The sequence below is a fragment of the Cebus imitator genome, unplaced genomic scaffold (assembly GCF_001604975.1).
Source record: "Cebus imitator isolate Cc_AM_T3 unplaced genomic scaffold, Cebus_imitator-1.0 Scaffold23, whole genome shotgun sequence".
Classification (NCBI taxonomy): Eukaryota; Metazoa; Chordata; class Mammalia; order Primates; family Cebidae; genus Cebus; species Cebus imitator.
In genome coordinates this window covers 10,465,318-10,486,989 of record NW_016107338.1, presented here as the reverse complement: position 1 = coordinate 10,486,989, position 21,672 = coordinate 10,465,318, and the positions used below count along the sequence as shown (strand labels likewise).

The 21,672-nt window shown below is 38.8% G+C and overlaps 1 protein-coding gene across 10 annotated transcripts in view; it reads right to left on the bottom strand.

Moving 5' to 3' along the window:
• LOC108299718 (WD repeat containing planar cell polarity effector) overlaps window positions 1-21,672 on the bottom strand; it is a 510,874-nt gene that overhangs the window by 24,610 nt on the left and 464,592 nt on the right. For all 10 annotated transcript variants that reach the window (XR_005199011.1, XR_005199010.1, XM_017522162.2 and 7 more), the window contains 2 exons: window positions 19,148-19,227; window positions 17,185-17,216 (listed from right to left, as the gene is read on the bottom strand). Coding sequence is in view for 8 of the 10 variants with exons in the window: in XM_017522162.2 (XP_017377651.1) it covers window positions 17,185-17,216; window positions 19,148-19,227 (112 nt within the window). In the remaining 2 variants the exon portion in view is untranslated. The remainder of the gene's footprint in view (window positions 1-17,184; window positions 17,217-19,147; window positions 19,228-21,672) is intronic.

The following is a 21,672-nucleotide window of genomic DNA, read 5'->3' as shown; positions in this document are numbered from 1 at the left end:
CTTTACTTTATGTGAGTCCTTATATGGTAGGTGAGTCTTCCAAAGGCAGCAGACGATTGGTGAGTATTTATGCATTCTGCGGTTCTGTATCTTCTTCTTCTTCTTTTTTTTTTTGTTAGATGGAGTTTTGCTCTTGTTGCCCAGGCTGGAATGCAGTGGCATGATCTCAGCTTACTGCAGCCTCTGTTTCCCAGGTTCAAGCAATTCTCCTGCCTCAGCCTCCTGCCTAGCTGGGATTAGGGGTGCCTGCCACCATGCCCAGATACTTTTTGTATTTTGGTAGAGACCGGGTTTCACTATGTTGGTCAGGATCATCTCGAACTCCTTACCTCAGGTAATCCACCTGCCTCAGCCTCCCAAAGTGCTGGGATTATAGGCATGAGCCACTGCGCCCAGCTGGTTTGGTATCTTTTAAGTAGAGCATTTAGGCTATTTACATTCAATGTTAGTATTGAAATGTGAGGTACTATTGCATTCATTGTGCTTTTTGTTGCCTGTGTTCTTTGTTTTCTTTTTTTGATTCTGCTTTTTAATGTGTATTTTGGTTTTATAGGTCTTGTGTGATTTATGATTTAAAGGGGTTCTGTTTTGATGTGTTTCCAGGATTTGTTTCAAGATTCAGAGCTCCTGTTAGCAGTTCTTGTAGTGGTGGCTTGGTAATGACAAATTCTCTCAGCATTTGTTTGTCTGAAAATGACTGAATCTTTCCTTCATATATGATGCTCAGTTTTGCTTGATACTAAATTCTTGGCTGATAATTGTTTTGTTTGAGGAGGCTGAAGATAAGGCCCCAATCTCTTCTGACTTTTAGGGTTTCTGCTCAGAAATCTGCTGTTAATCTAATAGGTTTTCCTTTATAGGTTACCTGGTGCTTCTGTCTTTCAGGTCTTAAGATTCTTTCTTTTGTCTTAACTTTGGATAACCTGATGACAGTGTGCCTAGGTGAAGATCTTTTTGCAATGAATTTTTAAGGTGTTCTTTGTGCTTCTTGTATTTGGATGTCTAGGTCTCTAGCAAGGCTGGGGAAGTTTTCCTTGATTATTCCCCCAAATATGTTTTCCAAGCTTTTAGAATTCTCTTCTTCCTCAGGAACACCGATTATTCTTAAATTTGGTCATTTAACATAATCCCAGACTTTTTGAAGACTGTGTTCATATTTTCTTATTCTTTATTCTTTGTGCTTGTTGGATTGGGTTAGTTCAAAGACCTTGTCTTTGAGCCCTGAATTTCTTTCTTCTACTTTTTCATTTCTATTGGTTAGACTTTCTAGAGCATTTCACGTTCCCCCGCTTTTTTTTTGTGAGATGGAGTCTTTACCTGTCACCCAGGCTGGAGTGCAGTGGCATGATCTTGGCAAACTGCAACCTCTGCCTCCTGGGTTTGAGCGATCCTCCTGCCTCAGCCTCTGGAGTACCTGGGATTACAGCTGGGTCCCACCAAGCCTTGCTAATTTTTGTATTTTTAGTAGAGACGGGGTTTTGCCATGTTGGCCAGGCTGGTCTTGAACTCCTGACCTTGTGATCCAGCCACCTCAGCCTCTAAAAGTGCTGGGATTACAGGCATGAGCCAACATGCCCAGCCAGCTTTTCAAGTTTCCTGAATTTTTGGTTGCATTTTAAGCTATCTATTTCTTTGAATATTTTCCCCTTCATTTCTTACATCATTTTTTGGATTTCCTTGCATAAAAATTGGACTTTGCCTTTCTCTGATCCATCCCTGGTTAGCTTAATAACTAATCTCCTACATTCTTTTTCAGGTAAATCAGGGATTTCTTCTGGGTTTGGATCCATTGCTAGGACTAGTATGATATTTTGGAGGTAATGAAGAGCCTTGTTTTGTCATATTACCAGGGTTGGTTCTCTGGTTCCTTCTCATTTGTGTAGGCTCTGTCAGAAGGAAGGTCTAGGGCTGAAGCCTGCTGTTCAGATTATTTTGCCTCACAGGGTGTTCCCTTTATGTACTACTCTCCCCCTTTTCCTATGGATGTGGCTTCTTGTGAACTGAACTGCAGTGATCATTGTTTCTTTTTTGGGTTTAGCCACCCAGCAAGTTTACCCAGCTCCAGGCTGGTACTGGGGGTTGTCTGCCCAGAGTCCTGTGATATGAACCATCTGTGGGTCTCTCAGCCGTGGATACTAGTGCCTATTCCAATGGAGGTGGCAGGGAGTGGGATGGACTCCATGAGGGTTCTTAACTTTAGCAGTTTAGTGCTCTATTTTTGTGCTGATTGGCCTTCTGCCAGGAGGTGCACTTTCCAGAGAGCATCAGTTGTAGTAATATAGAGAGGGACTGATGGTGGGCAGAGCCCTGGCACTCCCAAGACTATATCCTGTTTGTCTTCTGCTACCAGAATGGATAGGGAAGAACCATCAGGTGGCAGTGGGGCTAGGCATATCTGAGCCCAGACTCTCCTTGGGCAGGTCTTGTTGTGGCTGCTGTGGGGGTGGGAGTAAGATACCCAGGTCAATGGAGTTGTGTAAGTAGGAGGATTATGGCTGCCCTGCTGAGTCATGCAGGTTGTCAGGGAAGTGGGGGAAAGCCGGCAGTCACTGGCCTCACCCAGCTCCCATGCAAACTGAAGGGCTGGTTTCACCGCCACCATGCCCCCACCACCACAATAGCCCTGAGTCTGTTTCCAGGCAGAGGAAGTGTATGGGCTTGAAAACTTGCCTGTCAGATGCAAAAGAAAAGAGGCTGAATTTTAAAATTGTTTTTTTTTTCTAGTTCTGTGAAGAATCTCAATGGTAGTTTAATAGGAATAGCATTGAATCTGTACATTGCTTTGGGTAGTATGGCCATTTTAACAACATTGAGTCTTCTTATTCATGAGCATGGAATGTTTTTCCATTTGTTTTTGTCATCTCTTCTCATTGTAGAGATCTTTCACTTCTTCTTGGGTTAGCTGTGTTCCTAGGTATTTTATTCTTTTTGTGACAGTTGTTAATGGGATTGCATTCCTGATTTGGCTCTTGGCTTGGCTACTGTTGGTGTATAGGAGTCCTGGTGATTTTTATACATTGATTTTGTATCCCGAAACTTTGAAGTTGTTTATCAGCTGAAGGAACTTCTCAGATGTGACTTTGGGGTTCTCTAGATATAGGACCATGTTGTCTGAAAACAGGGATAGTTTGACTTCCTCTCTTCCTATTTGGATGCCCTTTATTTCTTTCTCTTGCCTGATTGCTCTGGCCATAACTTCCAATACTCTGTTGAATAGGAATGGTGAGAGAGGGTATTCTTGTCTTGTGCTGGTTTTCTAGGGGAATGGTTCCAGCTTTTGCCCATTCAGTATGATGTTGGCTATGGGTTTGTCATATATGGCTCATATTATTTTGAGGTATGTTCTTTCAATACCTAGTTTGTTGAGAGTTTTTAACATGTTAATGATATGTATCCTAAAGTGGCTAAAGAGGTTGAAGTGTATTGGTATCTGCAACTTACTTTGAAATATATCAAAAATAAGATGTTTGAATACAATAAAAGTTGAAAAAAGAATAAGATGGATTTATAAAGGGACAGGTTAATGGACAGATATGGGATAATGCAATTATTTTAAGACGGTAATTGTCAAATCCAAGTAGTGGGTAAATTGATGTTTACTGTACAATCTTAGAACTTTTCTGTATGTTTAAAACTTTTCATAATAAAATATTGGAAAAACTAGTGTTACTGAGAAGGTACCTAAGTCTACATAGGTCTAGTTTGGTTTAGTCAACATTTATTGGCACCTACAGTGTTCGAAGTGATGTAATAGGTATTAGGGATATAACAATGAAGCAACTCAGACTCTTTGAGGTAGAGAGTGGCAGGAAGCAAAACTGGAAAGCACAGGTTAGTTAATGCAGAGTCTTATATCACATGATAAGGAGCTTGGACTTCATCCTATGTGATTTTACTTAGGTAGATTAGCACCATTGTGGAGGCTAGATTTGAGGAGGTAGTGGTGGTGGTAGTGAGTATAGACTAAAGACAAAGATAATGATTAGGAAGCAGTACTCCAAATGAAGATGATTGATTAAGCTAAATTACAATAGTTATAGGGCTAGATTCTAGAAATATTTAGGAACAATAATCAATTGAATTTTATTGGTTGGATTAATTGAAAGTGGGTTATAGAGAATCAAGAATGACAAAGACCACTTATGAAGCAGCAAGTTTGGAGTTTGAGGGGAAAATGATGAGTCTGGTTTTAGACATCTTATGTTTTGGATATTATCTACTTAAAGAGTTTTTTATTGATGCATTTGTGCCTATGTTATTTTATAAACATTCACTATAGAATTCCATGTCTGTTGCTAACAGTAAGATGTTGAGCAAAATGGATACAGATACTGCCTTTTAGAAAGTTACAGCCTAGTAGGCTGGGTGTGGTGGGTCATATCTGTAATCCCAGCACTTTGCGAGGCCAAGGTGGGCGGATCACTTGAGCTCAGTAGTTTGACGCTAACCTGGGAAACATGGCGTAAACCTCATCTCTACTAAAAATGTGAAAATTAGCTGGGAGTGATGGCATGCACAGCTACTTGGGAGGCTGAGGCAGGAGAATTGTTTGAACCCAGAGGCAGCCTGGTGACACAGTGACACTGTCTCAAAAAAAAGTTACGGTTACAGCCTAGTGAAGGAGATAGTTAAACCAGAGTTATAATAAAAAGTGATATTCATGTCCATAGGAAAAGTACAAGATGATATAGAACTTCATGGAAGGAACAGTTATGTTAGTCTGACAATGGCTTGTAGGTATTATCAGTTTGAAGCTTGGGAAGAAGCCTGTACTGGGATATCAATTAATGTCTTTCTACTGCTGATTCCTCAGAGTTGATAAAAATATCTTAGCAACTCAGGAGGCTGAAGTGGGAGGATTGCTTGATCTTGGGAGGTCAAGGCTTGAATGAACTGTGATCATGCCACTGCACTCCAGTTTGGGTGAGTGAGAGACTGTATCAAGAAAAAAAGTTGTTACTTTATTGTTTTTTGAGACAGAGTCTCCCTCTGTTGCCCAGGCTGGAGTGCAGTGGCATGACCTTGGCTCACTGCAACCTCTCTGCCTCCCGGGTTCCAGCAATTCCTATGTCTCAGCCTCCTGAGTAGCTGGGATTACAGGCATGTACCACCATGCTAGCATATATACACGTGTGTGTGTGTGTGTGTGTGTGTGTGTGTGTGTATATATATATATATATATATATTTTTTTTTTTTTTTAATAGAGACAGGGTTTCACCGTGTTGGCCAGGCTGGTCTTGAATTTCTGGCCTCAAGTCATCTGCCTACCTCCCAAAGTGCTGGGATTACAGGTGTGAACTACCACTCCTGGTTGAGGAAAAAAAAGCATTTTCTTTTCTGTCCACTAAAGAAGTCTAAAAGCCAAGATGGTAACTCCAGAGAGAACAGAAGAAATGGAGAAATAGTAGATTCTTGGTATAAGACAGAATTTGTAAGATGACCCTGGGACATCTCATGCCATTAAAGTGAAGCTGCTGCCAAAGACAGTGTTAAATAGGGTTAAAAGGACACAGGATCTAACACACACACACACACCCAATGGATTAAAGACATGTGAAAGGTAAAAACTTTAACAAAAGGAGATTATTTGTATGAGATTAGAAGTAAGGAAGGACATCTTAACCTATAAAAGCATATCATAAAGGAAAACTGGTGCATTCTTATCTTTAATATACTCAAAAATTTCTTTAATCAACTGTAAAGACAGGAAAGAGATAAGCAACAACTTGGGAGGAGTTATTTGTAACACTGATAAAGGATTAGTTTCTAAAATATGTAAAGACTACTACAAATCAGAAAAAGGCAAAGAACTCAATGGAAAAAATGAGTAAAACATACGAATAGGCATTTCAAGGAAGAAGAAACAAGACGACAATAAACATATGAAAAGATGTTCAACCTCATTATTAATCAGACAAATACAAATTAAAACCTCAGTGAGAAACTACTACACAGCTACTAGGGATGGCAAACATTTAAAAACCTGAGTGTTTAAGTATTAGCAAGATGTAGAGAAATGGAAACTCATACTTGTTTAGTGGGAATATAAATTGGCAAAACTACTCTGGGAAATATTTGGAATTATTTATTAAAATTAAAGATGTGTATTGCCTGTGACCAGAAATTTCACTCCTAAGTATATACCCAAGGAATATGTTGAAAGAATGTTCATAGTTGCCCTGTTTGTAATAGAAAAAGCTAGAATCAACATAAATGTCCATTAACAAAAGAATACACTGAGTAGTGGGTGAATAAATTGTATTTGGTCAGTGAAATAATGTAGGTAGTGAAAATGAATATACCTACATCTATACATGTCAGCATGGCTATATTTAAAAATAACATTTAGTGAAAAGAAGAATGTACTATGTTTCCATTTATATAAAATTCAGAAAGAAGTAAAACTAAACAAGTTGTTAAATGAGTGAGTTTGAGACCAACAATACAGCAAGACCTTTTCTCTACAAAAAGCCCCAAATTAGCTGGGCATGGTGGCATGCACCTATAGTTCTAGATATTCAGGGGGCTGAGGTGGGATGATTGCTTATGCCCAGGAGTTTGAGGTTACAATGAGTTGTGTTCATGCCACTGCACTCCAGCCTGCATGACAGACTGAGACTGTTTCTCTTAAAAAAAAAAAAAAAAATTGTTTTTCTTGTTTCTGTCTCCTTCAGTTCTGCTTTGGTCTTAGTTATTTCTTGCCTTCTGCTAGTTTTTGAATTTGTTTGATCTTGCTCCTCTAGTTCTTTTAATCATGATGTTAGGGTGTTGATTTTATATCTTTCCTCATTTCTCTGGTGGGCATTTAGTGCTATAAATTAAAAAAAATCAATAAATCCAGGAGCTGGTTTTTTGGGAAGATCAATGAAATAGACCACTAGCCAGACTAATAAGATTAAAATAGATGCAATAAAAAATGATAAAGGAGATATCACCACTGATCCCACAGACAGACTACCATCAGTGATTACTACAAACACCTCTATGCAAATAAACCAGTAAATCTAAAAAAAATTCATAAATTCCTGGACACTTATACCCTTCTAAGACTAAACCAGGAAGAAGCTGAATTCCTGAACAGACCAATAACAAGGTCTGATATTGAGGCAGCAATTAATAGCCTAGCAACCAAAAAAGTCCAGGTCCACAGGGGTTCACAGCTGAATTCTACCAGAGGTACAAAGAGAAGCTGGTACCATTCCATCTGAAACTATTCCAAACAATACAAAAGAGGGAATCCTTCTTAACTCATTTTATGAGATGAACATCATCCTGATACAAACCTGCAGAGACACAACTAAAAAAGAAACTTTCAGGCCAATATCCATGATGAACATTGATGCAAACATCTTCAATAAAATACTGGCAAACAGAATCCAATAGCACATCAAAAAGCTCATTCATCATGACCAAGTCAGCTTCATCAATGGGATGCAAGCCTGGTTCAACATACAAAAATCTATAAAAATAATCCATCACATAAACAGAATCAAAGACAAAAACCACATGATTATCTCAATAGATGCAGAGAAGGTCTTCGACAAAATTTAACAGCCGTTTATGGTAAAAACTCTCAATAAACTAGGTATTGATGGATCATATCTCAATAATAAGAGCTATTTATGACAGATCCATAGCCAATATCATACTGAATGGGCAAAAACTGGAAGCATTCTCTTCGAAAACTGGCACAAGACAAGGATGCCCTCTCTCACCACCCCTATTCAACACAGAATCGGAAGTTCTGCCTGGGGCCATCAGGCAATAGAAGGAAAGAAAGGGTATTCGAATAGGAAGAGAGGACATTGAATTGTCCCTGTTTGCAGATGACATGATTGTATATTTAGAAAACCCCATTGTCTCAGCTAAAATCTCCTTAAGCTGATAAGCAACTTCAGCAAACTCTCAGGATACAAAATCAATGTGCAAAAATTGCAGGCATTACTATATATGAATAATAGAGAGCCAAATCATGAGTGAACTCCCATTCACAATTGCTACAAAGAGAATAAAACGTATACAACAAAGGATGTGAAGGACCTCTTCAAGAACTACAAACCACTGCTGTAGGAAATAAGAGGACACAAACAGTTGGAAAAACATTCCATGATCATGGTTAGGAAGAATCAATATTGTGAAAATGGCCATACTGCCCAAAGTAATTTGTACATTCAATGCTGTCCCCATCAAGCTACCAATGACTTTCTTTACAGAATTGGAAAAAAAAACCCACCTAAAACTTTATATGGAACCAAAAAAGAGCCGCATGGCCAAGACAATCCTAAGCAAAAAAACCCCAAAAAAGCTGGAGGCATCACGCTGCCTGATTTCAAACTATATTACAAAACTACTGTACTCAAAACAGCATGGTACTGGTACCAAAACAGAGATATAGACCAATGGAACAGTACAGAGGCCTCAGAAAGAATGCCACACAACTATAACCATCTGATCTTTGACAAACCTGACAAAAACAAGCAAATGGGGAAAGGATTCCCTGTTTAATAAATGGTGTTGGGAAATCTGGCTAGGTATATGCAGAAAGCTGAAACTGGATCACTTCCTTACACATTATACAAAAATTAACTCTAGACAGATTAAAGATTTAAACATGAGGTCTAACACCATAAAAACTCTAGAAGAAAACCTAGGCAATACCATTTAGGACATAGGCGTGGGCAAGGACTTCATGACTAAAACACCAAAAGCAATGGCAACAAAAGCCAAAATATACAAATGGGATTGAGGGAATGTATTTTCTTCCTGGGTCCACAAGGTGGCACAGTTTCAAAGGCAAGAACTTCCCCAGCACCATACCTCCATTCATGTCTCCATCCAGAGACTTAGAGGTTTTTAACTTCTGTGCATGCAGGAAAAAAATCAAAGATCAATCACTCTAGGAGAAGTTTAAAGGAACTCCTTTCATAGACCAGGAAACTTAAATGGGGTGGGAATTTCTCCCAAGTTAAAAGTCCCTGTCCCCCACATCCGGACGGACTCCATATGTGGATGCCCTTCCACAACCTTGTGGAAGCCCTTTTTCATTCTCCTTTTTCTCTTTCTGCAAAACTCTTTGGGGTCTGATATTTACTTACGAGTGTACTGCACCCAGCGGGGTCCTCTCTCCCATTCTTGGGCAAGTGAGGGACCAAAAGCCTGAAAGAACATGTTGTAGTGGGGAGCTGAGCCTCCCCTGCACCCCGGAACCTGGTCAGAGCACTGGCGAGCCAGCCAGGAGGCAAGAAAGCAAGTCAGAGTGGTAAGCGAGTCAGACCCCTCTCACTTGCAATCTGTCCTGTTGCCTTTAGGAAACACCAGGAGCAGCTGTGCCAAGCTGCAGGGGCAGGGCCCAGCAGGGCTTGGTCGCTGATCCAGACCCCAGCCTGTCTTTAAGGGGTGCGGGCCAGCCAGAATTAAAGGTGCATTTTTTTATTCTTTCCAAATCGGCTTTCTCCCCACTCTCTCTCTCACTCTTTCTGCTTGCTCTTTGCTCTCTCCCTCAGCTGTTTTCTCTGGGCCAAGTACCTATAGGAGGTGGGGCAGGCAGACACCAACTGCAGAAACCAGGCGGGACCAGCCAAGTGTCCCGGTTGTAAACTAAGCCTGCAGGGGGTGGAGTGGGCGAGCACTCTCCCCAGGCCATTTGCTTGCCAGCCTCACATCCCGGCTATAAACTGGGATCTCAGGAACAGCAGCTTGGCCCAGGGGTGGGCCCAGGCTTTTAAAAGACATATTTGCTGGTGGTGCAGGCAGGAGCAAAACAGCAGGGAGGGGACAAGGTATGGCCTGGGCCTGCGTGGGACCAGGGAGTGCAGTGGCCTGGCACACAGCCTGGCAAGCCTCTGGCATCCCTGGTCACCGGCAGAAGTGTAAAGAGGCTCCCAAACAGGGATGTACCTGGCTTTCAAACTCACAGTGTCAAGCAGTTATTTTTCTTTCAGGGTATTGTAATGAGCCAGCGGCTGAAGCAAATATCAGCTGCTGGCTGGAAGCCCCACCCGGCTTTTGTGCCCACACCTGGGTTCAGATTTCAGGAAGGCCGGGCTTCCCCCTGGCTGCACCGCATACAGTCCCCCTCTTCTGAATCAGGATCCCAATGAAGGTCTGTGCCAGGGACTGCTTGTTTACCCATAGGAAATCTACCTCTTTCCTCTGGTATCATTGACTAAGGTACCAAGTGTCCCCAAACTCTTGAGTCGCTGCTAGAGAAGACTCTCTCTCATTGCTAGAGTTTGATTAAGCAATAGCATGGTATCTTTCTACTCTAATTCAAAGGACTGACCCAGGCCCTGCAGAACATTTATGTAATTGTTTGGGTTATTTTCAAAACTTTCTTAAGTCCACCTTAATTTGCTTTAAGTCAGAAAGTGAGAAGGGGGTGTGCATCTTGGTTGGGCCAAATCCTTCTTCTACTGCCTGTAGGGGGCAGAGTCTGGGCATCCTAGTAGCCTGAAATACCTTGGCCTTCTCGGCCCTCCCTGGCTCCTGTTGAGGTACAGGAGCTGAGGAGCCCTGGTTGGCACTGGAGGTAGTAGCTACAGGGAGTCCCAAATGTGGAGACAGTCCTGAGGAGGGCTGAGTAGGGTATGGGGAACAGGCCTGACAGAGCTGAGGCTTATTCCTTAGAGAAAAGGCTGCATACAGTTGGGGGATTAAGGCAAACTAGGAAGAAGTCCATGAACTATGCAATGTTATCCAACATAACTCAGGGAAAGGAAGAAAACCCAGCAGCTTTCCTTGAGTGATTGTGGGAGGCCTTAAGAAAGTATACTCCTTTGTCACTAGGCTCCATCAAGTGTCAGTTAATATTAAAGGAGAAGTTTATTACACAGTCAGCAGTAGATACTGGGAGGAAGCTCCAGAAGCTGGGCTTGGGGCCAGAACAGGGTGTAGCATCATACTGAACCTGGCAACCTTGGTGTTTTACAATAGAGACCAGGAGGAACAGGCTGAAAGGAACAGGAGACACCAGAGGAAAGCTGCTACCTTAGTCATGGCCCTCAGGCAAGCAGACCCCAGGGGCTCAAATGAGGGAAAGCCTTGGGTTAGCCACCAGTCTGGCAGAGCTTGTTACCACTGTGGTTTGAAGGGACATTTTATAAGAAATTGTCCCCAGAGGAATGGACCACCTCCTTGTCCTTGCCCACTGTGCCAAGGAGATCACTGGAAAGCACACTGTCCCAGGGGACAAAGGTTCCCAGGGCCTGAGGTGTCTGATCAGATGACCCAACTGCAGGACTGAGGATGCCCGGGGTAAGCACCTGCTTATATCATCACCCTCAATGAGCCCCAGGTAAAGCTGACCATAGAGGGCCAGGAAATTAATCTCTTGGACACTGGCATGGCCTTCGCAGTATTACTCTTCTGTCCTGAGGGGTCCTAGGACAAGCAGTCTTTTGATATTTCTCTAAGCCCCTAGGAGATGCATTAGGGATAGCCGTTTCTTACTAATGATTTTGTATTAGACAAGGAAACAGATCTAATAAAAGATACAACCTCCTTGGCTAAGCACCAACAGGCTCTTAAAACTTTACCTGAAGGACACCCTAGGGAAAAATGGAAAGAGTTCTTCTGCCCTGGAGACTTGGTGCTTGTTAAATATCTCCCTTCAGACTCTCCCTCTCTAGGCCCATCTTGGGAAGGACCATTTTCGGTTATTCTGTCTACCCCAATGACAGTTCAGTTGGTGGGAATTGACTCACGGATTCATCACACTCGGCTGAAGCCTTGGGCACCTCCTGAAGAAAGTCATAAACCCTCCACTCCACAGCCTGAAGTTCCAGGAGACAACCCTTCGTATGCCTGTGAGTCATTAGAGGTTCTACATCTGCTCTTCTGACAAGATTCCCAGGAAAGTAACTAGTCACGAGTCTAATTTATATCCTGGTATTAACAGGACTTTAACTCTTAACTTTGCTATCTCTCAAACTCCAATTATTCCTTTCATAAAGTCGGGGTGGGGGGCTGGTCAAAATAATAGGAAAACTTGGTTCTGGCATTAGAAAAGTTCAGTTACTATAAGCTATCTCAGTAGTTAATTAATAACATAAAAAGGTTGCTAATTCTCTCTGCAAAGGCAGGTCACTCTGCAAAACAGCTTAACTCTTTAGCTGTCATAGTTCTTCAAAGTAAGGGCTATAAATATGCTAACACACAAAGAGGGAACCTGTCTCTTTCTAGGAAGAAATACTGCTACTTTGTAAACCATTTAAGTGTTGTTTTAGGCAAAGTTAAAGAACTCAGGAATCAATCAAACACAGGGCTAAAAACCTTTAAGAAATAGTATCATGGAGCTTGTTTAACAACTGGCTGTCCTGGCTATATCCTCTCCTAGGCCTGTTTATAACCATTCTATAATTGTTTGCCTCTGGACTTTCCATCTTTAACCTTCTTGTCACATTCGTTTCTTCCAGAGCCATAAGGTCATAAATAATCCTACAATTGGAACGCCAGATGTCCTTCGCTCATGAGCTGTATCGTGGATCTCAGGATCGACCTGTACACCTGAAAGACTCCCCTCTGGAGGAAACTTCAACTGCAGGGCCCCTTCTACGCCCCATTTCAGCAGGAAGTAGCTAAAGAGCAATCAACGGCCCCTGTGTCCCAACAGCAGTCGAGCTTTCCTGTTTTAGAGTGGGGACTGAGGGGATGTATTCTCTTCCTGGGTCCACAAGGGGCGCAGTTTCAAAGGCAAGAACTTCCCAGCGCCATACCGCCACCCATGTCTCCATCCGGGGACTTAGAGGTCTTTAACTTAAATGTGTGTGGGAAAGAAAATCAAAGATCAGTCACTCCAGCGGAAGTTTAAAGGAACTCCTTTCATAGGCCAGGAAACTTAAATGGGGTGGGAATTTCTCCGAGGTTATAAGTCCCTGTCCCCCACATCTGGGCGGACTTCATATCTGGATCCCCTTCCACAACCTCGGGGAAGCTCTTTTTCATTCTCCTTTTTCTCTCTCTCTGCCTAAATAAATCACTTTCTGCAAAATTCTTTGGGGTCCAATATTTACTTACTAGTGCACTGTGCCTGGTGGGGTCCTCTCTCCCATTCTTTGTCAAGTGAGGGACCAAGAGCCTGGAAGAACACATCGTAGGGGGGAGCTGAACCTCCCCCATGCTCTGGAACCCAGTCACAGGATCTAATTAAACTTAAAAGCTTCTGCACAACAAAAGAAACTATCAATAGATTGAACTGGCAACCAACAGAATAGGAAAAAATTTTTGCAACCTACCCATCTGACGAAGGGCTAATATCCAGAATCTATGGAGAACTTAAATTTACAAGGAAAAAAACCCATCAAGAAGTGGGCAAAGAATATGAACAGACACTTTATGCAGCCAACAAACATGAAAAAAAGCTCATCATCACTGGTCATTAGAAAAATGCAAATCAAAACCACATTGACATACCACATCACACCAGGTAGAATGGTGATCATTAAAAACTCAGGAGACAACAGATGCTGAAGAGGATGTGGAGAAATAGGAATGCTTTTACACTGTTGGTGGGAGTGTAAATTAGTTCAACCATTGTGGAAGACAGTGTGGCAATTCCTTAAGAATCTAGAAATAGAAATACCATTTGATCTAGCAATCCCATTGCTAGCTATATACCCAAAGGATTATAAATCATTCTCTTATAAAGACAAATGCACACGTATGTTTATTGCAGCACTGTTCACATTAGCAAAGACTTGGAAGCAACCCAAATGTCCATCAATGATAAACTGGCTAAAAAAAGGTGGCACATATGCACCATGGAATATGATGCAGCCATGAAACAGGATGAATTCATGTCCTTTGTAGGGACATGGATGAAAATAGAAACCATCATTCTCAGCAAACTGCTACAAGAACAGAAAACCAAACACTGCATGTTCTCATAAGTGGGTGTTGAACAATGAGAGCACAGGAACACAGGGAGGGGAACATCACACACTGGGTCCTGTGGGGTGGGAGGCTAGGGGAGTTACAGCAGGGGATGGGGGGTATTGGGGATGGATAGCATTAGGAGAATTACCTAATGTAGATGATGGGGCAATGGATGCAGCAATCCACCACCATGGTATGTGTATACCTATGTAACCTGTACAATTTGCACATGTAACCCAGAACTTAAAGTATAATATATAAAAAAAAATTGTATGGAACTAGCTTTATATGTGAAAACCATAAAGACAAGCAAGGAAATAGTTGAGACAAAATTTAAGACTGAGAGTAAACAGAAGAAGAATGTAATTGAGGAGGGGGACCCCGGGCACTTCAAAGATACTGGTAATGTTAATGGTTTTCTCTCAATGGTGGGATGAAGGTGATTTTTATTTTGTTTTTTTGGCTTTCCATTTTGTCAGAAATATAGAGAAACCGCTACATGACATCATCTTTTTGAAAGCCACACATCCATGTATGTATGGCTTTCAGAGAGGTGATGTCATGTAGGGGTTTCTCTAGAGTTCTGGTTATTAGCTAGGAATGACTTTTTACTATCCTTCTCCCTGCAGGAGACATTTGGCAATGTCTGGAGATTTTTTTGGTTGTCATGACTGGGTGGGGAAACTACCAGCACTCAGTAGACAGAGGCCAGGGATTGCTGCTAAACATTCTGCAATGCACAGGATAGCCCAACAGCAAAGAATTATATGGCTGAAAACGTCAATAGCACCAAGGTTCAGAAACCCTGGTCTAAGAGCCAGACTGTTTGGGTTTGAATTCCAGCTTTATACTTTACAAGCTGTGAGACTATGGAAAATTACTTTATATGAGGTTAATAGTAGCATCTGTTTCATAGGTTTGTTGTGAGAATTAACTGAATTAAAACATAAGGTACTGAGTCCAGAACCAGATAAATGAGTACTTGATAAATGCTAACAATATTTTACTATTATTTTTGTTGAATATATTCAATTGGTTGAGAAAAACAGTTGAGAAAGAGCTGATCAAGAGAAATATGTTGAAAAATAGTTATTACAGCAATAGAAAATTATGCAAAGACATGCATATGCACAAACACTAAAAGGTAGCATGTGGAAATTTCAAATGAGAAGAGCTTTGCAAGCAATAATTACAGCCTGTTATAATCTGTATCTTATCTGTACTTAATGGCAATTTCTAAACAAGAAGCCAGAGAACTGAACATAAAGTGTGTATTGGTGCTAATCTGAATTTAAGCTATATTAGTAACTGAACTCAGTCTTGTGACAGATTACATTACAAAAATCATTCTATACTTTAGTACACAAACTGGTCTTTCCCTTATTCTCTATAAAAACCCTTCCAGAAAGATCCTTGGGAAGTCAGTTTCTTGATTAAATTTCATGTACACTTGTGTATTCAAGTGGATGTGTCTGTAAAGTTTTGACAGGATGCTGTTTTTTTTTTTTTTTTTTTTTTTTTTTTTATTTTGAGACAGGGTCTCACTCTGTTGCTTAGGGTGGGGTGCAGTGGTGTGATCTCAGCTCACTACAATCTCCAGCTTCTGGGCTCAAGTGATCTTTCTGTCTTCTTTCTGTCTTAGTCTCCTGAGTAGCTGTGACTACAGGTGCACCTTTTTGTATTTTTAGTAGAGATGGGGTTTTGCCATGTTGCCCAGGCTGGTCTTGAACTCCTGGGCTTAATGCAATCCACCTGCCTTGGCTTCACAAAGTGTTAGATGTGAGCCACTGCACCTGGCCAGGATGTTATTATTTTTTTAAACAACTATTCTAAAAATATAAGCTATTTAAAATATGTACAATTTATGGTAAAGTTTCTTGAACCTTTAGCGAATTTTTAAATTAAATTTTTAGGCATGTATACTCCACTGTATTTTCAAGCAAATAAAGATTTTTATTTTTAATGCAGGTATGTCCAGAAAGAAGTAGATCGAAGCAATGATACTGAATTAGTCTGGAATAAATGACGTCCTACATTAAATGAGAGAAATCTCAGAATAAGAGCTGATAGATTCAGCAGTTTGAAGAACACTTACTTTGGCACATTAACCTCTGGTGTAAAGATCATCATGGGAGAAAAGACTGAATGAAATCCCCTAAAACTATTCCCTACCCCTCAACTTGGTGAAGATTACTATCATTAGTAGAGTTCCATGTAGTTAGCAAAGTCCTACCATATTAATGTTCACAAAAAAGCTTCATAAAAATCCCATGGAGTGTGTGGAATTATCTCTATTTTAGAGGTGAAGAAGTTGAGGCTCAGAGAGATGAAATGATATGCCCAAAGTTACAAAGCTAGTCACTGTGGGACTACCATTCAGACTGAAGTCTCAAAATAAATCCTAGCCTTTCTGAAATTGGTATAACAGGGTATTGCCATTTCTTCTCAAAATGAACTGCAATGTGATATCAGGGTCAGATACAGACAGGGGTTCAGAACTACTTGTCAGATGTGATATTTTATATGCATTATTTATAAAAATTATATGTAAGTAATATATTGGATAATTTCATTATTATACAGCTTTTATTTTTAAATTGTTTATTTTGAATAATTTCAAACATATACCAAAGGGAGAATGACATGTGTAAATTGCTATATTACACACTACCCAGCTTCATCAATTATCAACACCTGGCTCCTCTTTTTTTCTTCTCTGACAGTCTTGCTCTGTTGCCCAGGCTGGAGTGCATAGCACAACCTTGGCTCACTGCAACCTCTGCTTCTGGGGTTCAAGCAATTCTCAGGCCTCAGTCTCCTGAGTGCTGGGATTACAGACACAACCACCACATCTGGCTAACTTTGTATTTTTAGGAGAGATGAGGTTTTGCCATGTTGGCCACGCTTGTCTCAAACTCTTGACCTCAAGTGATCTGCCTGCCTCAGCCACTCAAAGGGCTGGGATTACAAGTGTAAGCCTGACCAACTCCTTGTTACTCTTAATTCATCTATATCCCTTCTATTTCTCCCGACTGAATCATTTTGAGTCAACTTCAAGATATGTAATTTCATTTGTACATACTATGCACAATTTTATTTTTAAATAGCTTTTAAATAATAATTACAACTTAGGAATACTGAAAAGCTGAATGGTTTTCTAGAAGCTATTATGTAGTTAATGTAGACCAATTAATGTAATGTAGTCCAGTTAACGTAGACCAACAGATACCATTTCTTGAGTTCAAAATAATCACAAACATTATGCTTTTCTCTTAGAATTTAAATGTCTATTAATAAACAGAAAGTTTTACCTGTTCTCTGCAGTCTTCACCCAGTTCTCCTTCTAAAGTACAAGATTACAACAATTATCTTTAAAATCTAATAAAGGACCTTAATAAAAATTGTTTACAAAACTAAAAACAGAAATGCTTAAAATATAACAAATAAATTAAAATGCTGAAAACTCTAGAGAAATCAAAAGCCAAACCTTAACAGTATGAAAGTACCCATTATTTTCATACATACATGTATGGCTAATACATGTACTGAAATCAAATTAGTAGCTATGCCTATATTGTTCCTTCTGTTCTTAAAGTGATACCTTAAACTAGCAAGGCAAGTAAGTTTCATCTAAATGCCAATTCTGGTCGATTAGTGGTGGTTACCCAGGGAACTGTGTTGAACTTTTATGAGGCCATTTTCTTTTTTTTTTTTTTTTTTTTTTTTTTTNTTTTTTTTTTTTTTTTTTTTTTTTTTTTTTTTGTTCAACAGGAAAGAAAGCTGTAATTGGTTAAGCGTTATACCTGCTGACCTTTGCTCAGTGCAACAAATTGATGCTTTAAAAGGAGGCATCCTAATATAACCTTATATGCTGAGGAGAAAGAACTGTCATTACCGCCACAATCTAATTTCTCATTATTGATGAATATTAACAAGCATTCATTCTGAAATATGAGAATTTACATATTCTCATTTTGAAAAAAGGAATTCAGTATAATTTGTGGTGTTTATAAATTCCAATTATGTTTTTCATCCCTTATAGCACTTAGTGTGTACATACACCATACATTTGGTACTAGGCTTGTATCATTTATTTCATTTATTTAGATTATCTTCCTAAGTAGATTATATGTTTACTGAAGCCCTTTGGTGGTATCTTATTCTTCCTTGTCCTAGAACCAGCTAATGCCTTGTTGATGATTGTATTTCTGTAAATACACATGTTACTTGTCTGTCATTATCTCTAAGTTACTTGCTATTTGGGAGTATTTCTGTACAGTCTGGGATGTTTTCCTACTGAGAATTAGATATTTTAAAATGATTAATGGCAAAAGAATTGCTTTGTTTATTCACCTGCCTGTCCTGTATAAGAATCATTCTATTTAAGTTTTTATTTCATAGGTGAGGACAAGTGAAAAGGTGAAGTGACAGTATTTTAGATTAGAGTTAGGACTATATAGGCTTTTGACTTCAGTTTAAGAAAACAAAAATAGTATTCACTATATGCTTGGCACTATGAGATACTTCTTAAGAACTCATTTACTTTCCTATCCATCTTTCTCAGATGCTGAACTTGCTCTCATGTATTTCCTTACCTAGACGCTCCAGAAGAAAAATTCCATATAAAGACTGTTAACTCTACTTGCCTCTATTGTCTTTCTTTCTCTGTATTTCTGTTTCTTCAAAATTTTGCATTTCAGAGTCTCAAAGACAATATAGCTGAGTTAACCCATTCTCAGAGGGAAAGGTGAAAAAATGAGTTTCCCAAGTTAGATTCATTTTTAGGGGACAGTGAGAAAGGAACATAGAATACTCAAACGTTTATTACTTTTGTCCCCTCACAGTTATCTATGTATTATTTGTGTTTTCTATCTCTGCAATTTCTTCTGCAAATTGAAAATTTACTTATCTTTGAAGGCCACCTGTTCAGATGGACATCTTGGCTGGGAGTGATTGCTCTGTTACTTTGTCTTGCTTTCTTTTTTGGTATCGCTTTTAGGGAGTATGTTACATGGCTACTTTGTGTTACAGTATTTACTTTACTTTTAACAAGATCCCCAAATTTATATTTACTTGTATGAATACTGAAATTGAGCCTTTTTAATAATCAGGCAACTTGGTATTTTATGTCAACCACAAGCTGTTTTATAACATACCCACTAGAAATTCTCAGAAGTCTCTTATTTTTATGAAAAAGAGACTGACAGTCCTTGCAAGCTGTAACATAGTTTTTCTGTTATACTTTGAATACTTGGGTATCTTGAACGCCATTACCTTCTGCATTACAGGTGTTAGTCATCAAAGATCCAGAACAGATGTCTTTTTCAAGTTCATTTCTTCTGTCCATTATTTGTCTGCAGTATATGGGATTTTTTAATTGGAAAAAGGATTAAAAAAGAAAATTTTAATGTTAGGTATAAGTTATAGAAAATATTTTCAAATTTCTGAGTTTTCAAAAAATGTAATTAAAAAATTTCTCTGGAAACTTTCAACAATATAGTAATCATTTAAATACTATTATATTTAAAAATACAGAATGCCACTTTTAATTTTTCCACCATTAAATATTTTACAAGACATTTCAAAGAACAATTAAATTAAATTTTAACATACAAATAATGTATTTTACATATGAAGTTTTAAGAGAAACAATCACGGAAACCAAATGTGATGCTCTGAACTCATGGTTATTACAAAATTAAAATGAATGATAAAGTTTTATAAACTTGTAAAAGTTATTCACTTTTGGTGTGGAAAATCCCCCCAAAACATAGAAATGGAATAATATAAATATCCAGAGCTGTTCTCTGGATATTTAGCTCCTCTACTTATTATTATGCATCTTTTAAAAAATAAAACTGAGATACTACTGTCTTGTGAAATTTTATGTCATCGTCTTTTACTTATATATTTTTATTTTGAAATTTGTACTGTTTAAATTATATGTTAAAATTGACTTTGTTAAGGTATAGAGTTTTATGAATTTTAATAGATGTTTAGATTCTTGTTATTACCATTATAAACAGAATATAGAACAGTTTCATCATGCCAAAAAAACCTCCCTTACATACTTTATAGTCACACCCCCTCAACCTACACAACCTGGCAACCACAGAAATCTTCTCCACAACTAAAGGTCTGACTTTAAGAATGTCATACAACTGGAATTATACCATATCAACTTTTGTTACTGGCTTCTGTCATTCAGTATAATGCCCTGATATTCATCCAAGTTGTTAAACAAGTATCAATGGTTCACTGCTTTTTATTGCTGAGCAGTATTCCATTACAGATGTGTTTACCAGTTTATTCACCTGCTGAAGGGTATTTTTCTCAGTTTTTGAAAATTATGAATAAAACTGCTACAAGCATTCATGTACAGGTTTTTGTGTAAACATGTTTTCACTTCTTTAGTGTAAATACTTAAAGAGATTATTGAATCATATGGTAAATACATGTTTAACTTTATAAGAAACTGTGAAACTGTTTCCCAGAAGAGCTGTACCATTTTGTACTGCATCTCAAGCAACAATGAATGAGAGTTGAGTTATTCTGCATCATCCTCACTAGCACTTGGAATTGTCAGTAAGTTTTTTAAATTATAGACGTTCTAATAGGTATACAGAGGTATCTCATCATGGTTTTAATTTCCCAAATAGCTAATGATATGAAATTTGTTTGTTTGCTATTCATATATCTCCTTATTGAAATGTCTGTCCAAGTCTTTTGACCACTGTAATTGGGCTATTTGTTTTTACACTGTTGAGCTTTGAGAGTTCTTTATATATTCTGGATACAACTCCTTTGTTGGATATGTGACTTGAAAATATTTGCTCCAATGTAGCTTGTCTTTTCAGGCTTCTAACAGTGCCTTTTGAGGAATAATAGTTGATGAAGTTATCAATTTTTAAAAAATGGATAGTACTTGTGGTGTCTAGTTGGAGAATTCTTTGTTAATCCCAGGTCACAAATGTTTCCTCCTATGCTTTCTTCTAAAAGTTTGTTAGTTTTACATTTTATATTTAGATCTATGATTTATTTTTAGTTAGCTTTTGAGAGTAATGTATGAGGTTTAGTTTGAGATTCTTTGTGTGTCTGTGTGTGCATAGATGTCCATTGTTCCAATACCATTTGTTGAAAAACTATCCTTTCTCCATTGAATTGCCTTTGTACTTTTGTCAAAATTCAGCTAGGCATATTTATAGGGGTCTATTTCTGGGTTATATGTTTTGTTTCATTAATCTGTGTGTCATCGTTTTACTAATACCATAATTTCTTGAATAGTTATAGCTTTAGAGTTGGGGATGGCAAACCACAGTCCATAGGCCAAATCCAGTTTATACATATTTAGTAAATAAAGTTTTATTGGAACACATTCATTTTATATTATCTATGGCTGCTTCCTTGCTATGATGACAGAGTTAAATAGTTGTGACAGAGACTATGTGGCCTGCAAAACCAAAAGTATTTACTAAACGGCCCTTCATTGAAAATATTTGTCAACCCCTGCTAAGATCATTTATGATTCTTCCAACATTATTTCCATTTTTCAAAATGGTTTCTGTTATCCTAGTTTCTTTGTCTTTTTGTATAAATTTTAGAATCAGCTTATTGATATCTTTTACAAAACCCTTCTGAGATTTTGATCAGAATTGTATTAAATCTTTAATCAGAAATCTTTAGATCAGTCAGGAGACAGCTGACATCTTTACTATATTGTGTCTTCAAACCATAAACGTGTTACATCTCTATTTATTCATTTTGTAAGGCAGAGTCTCACTCTGTTGCTCAGGCTGGGG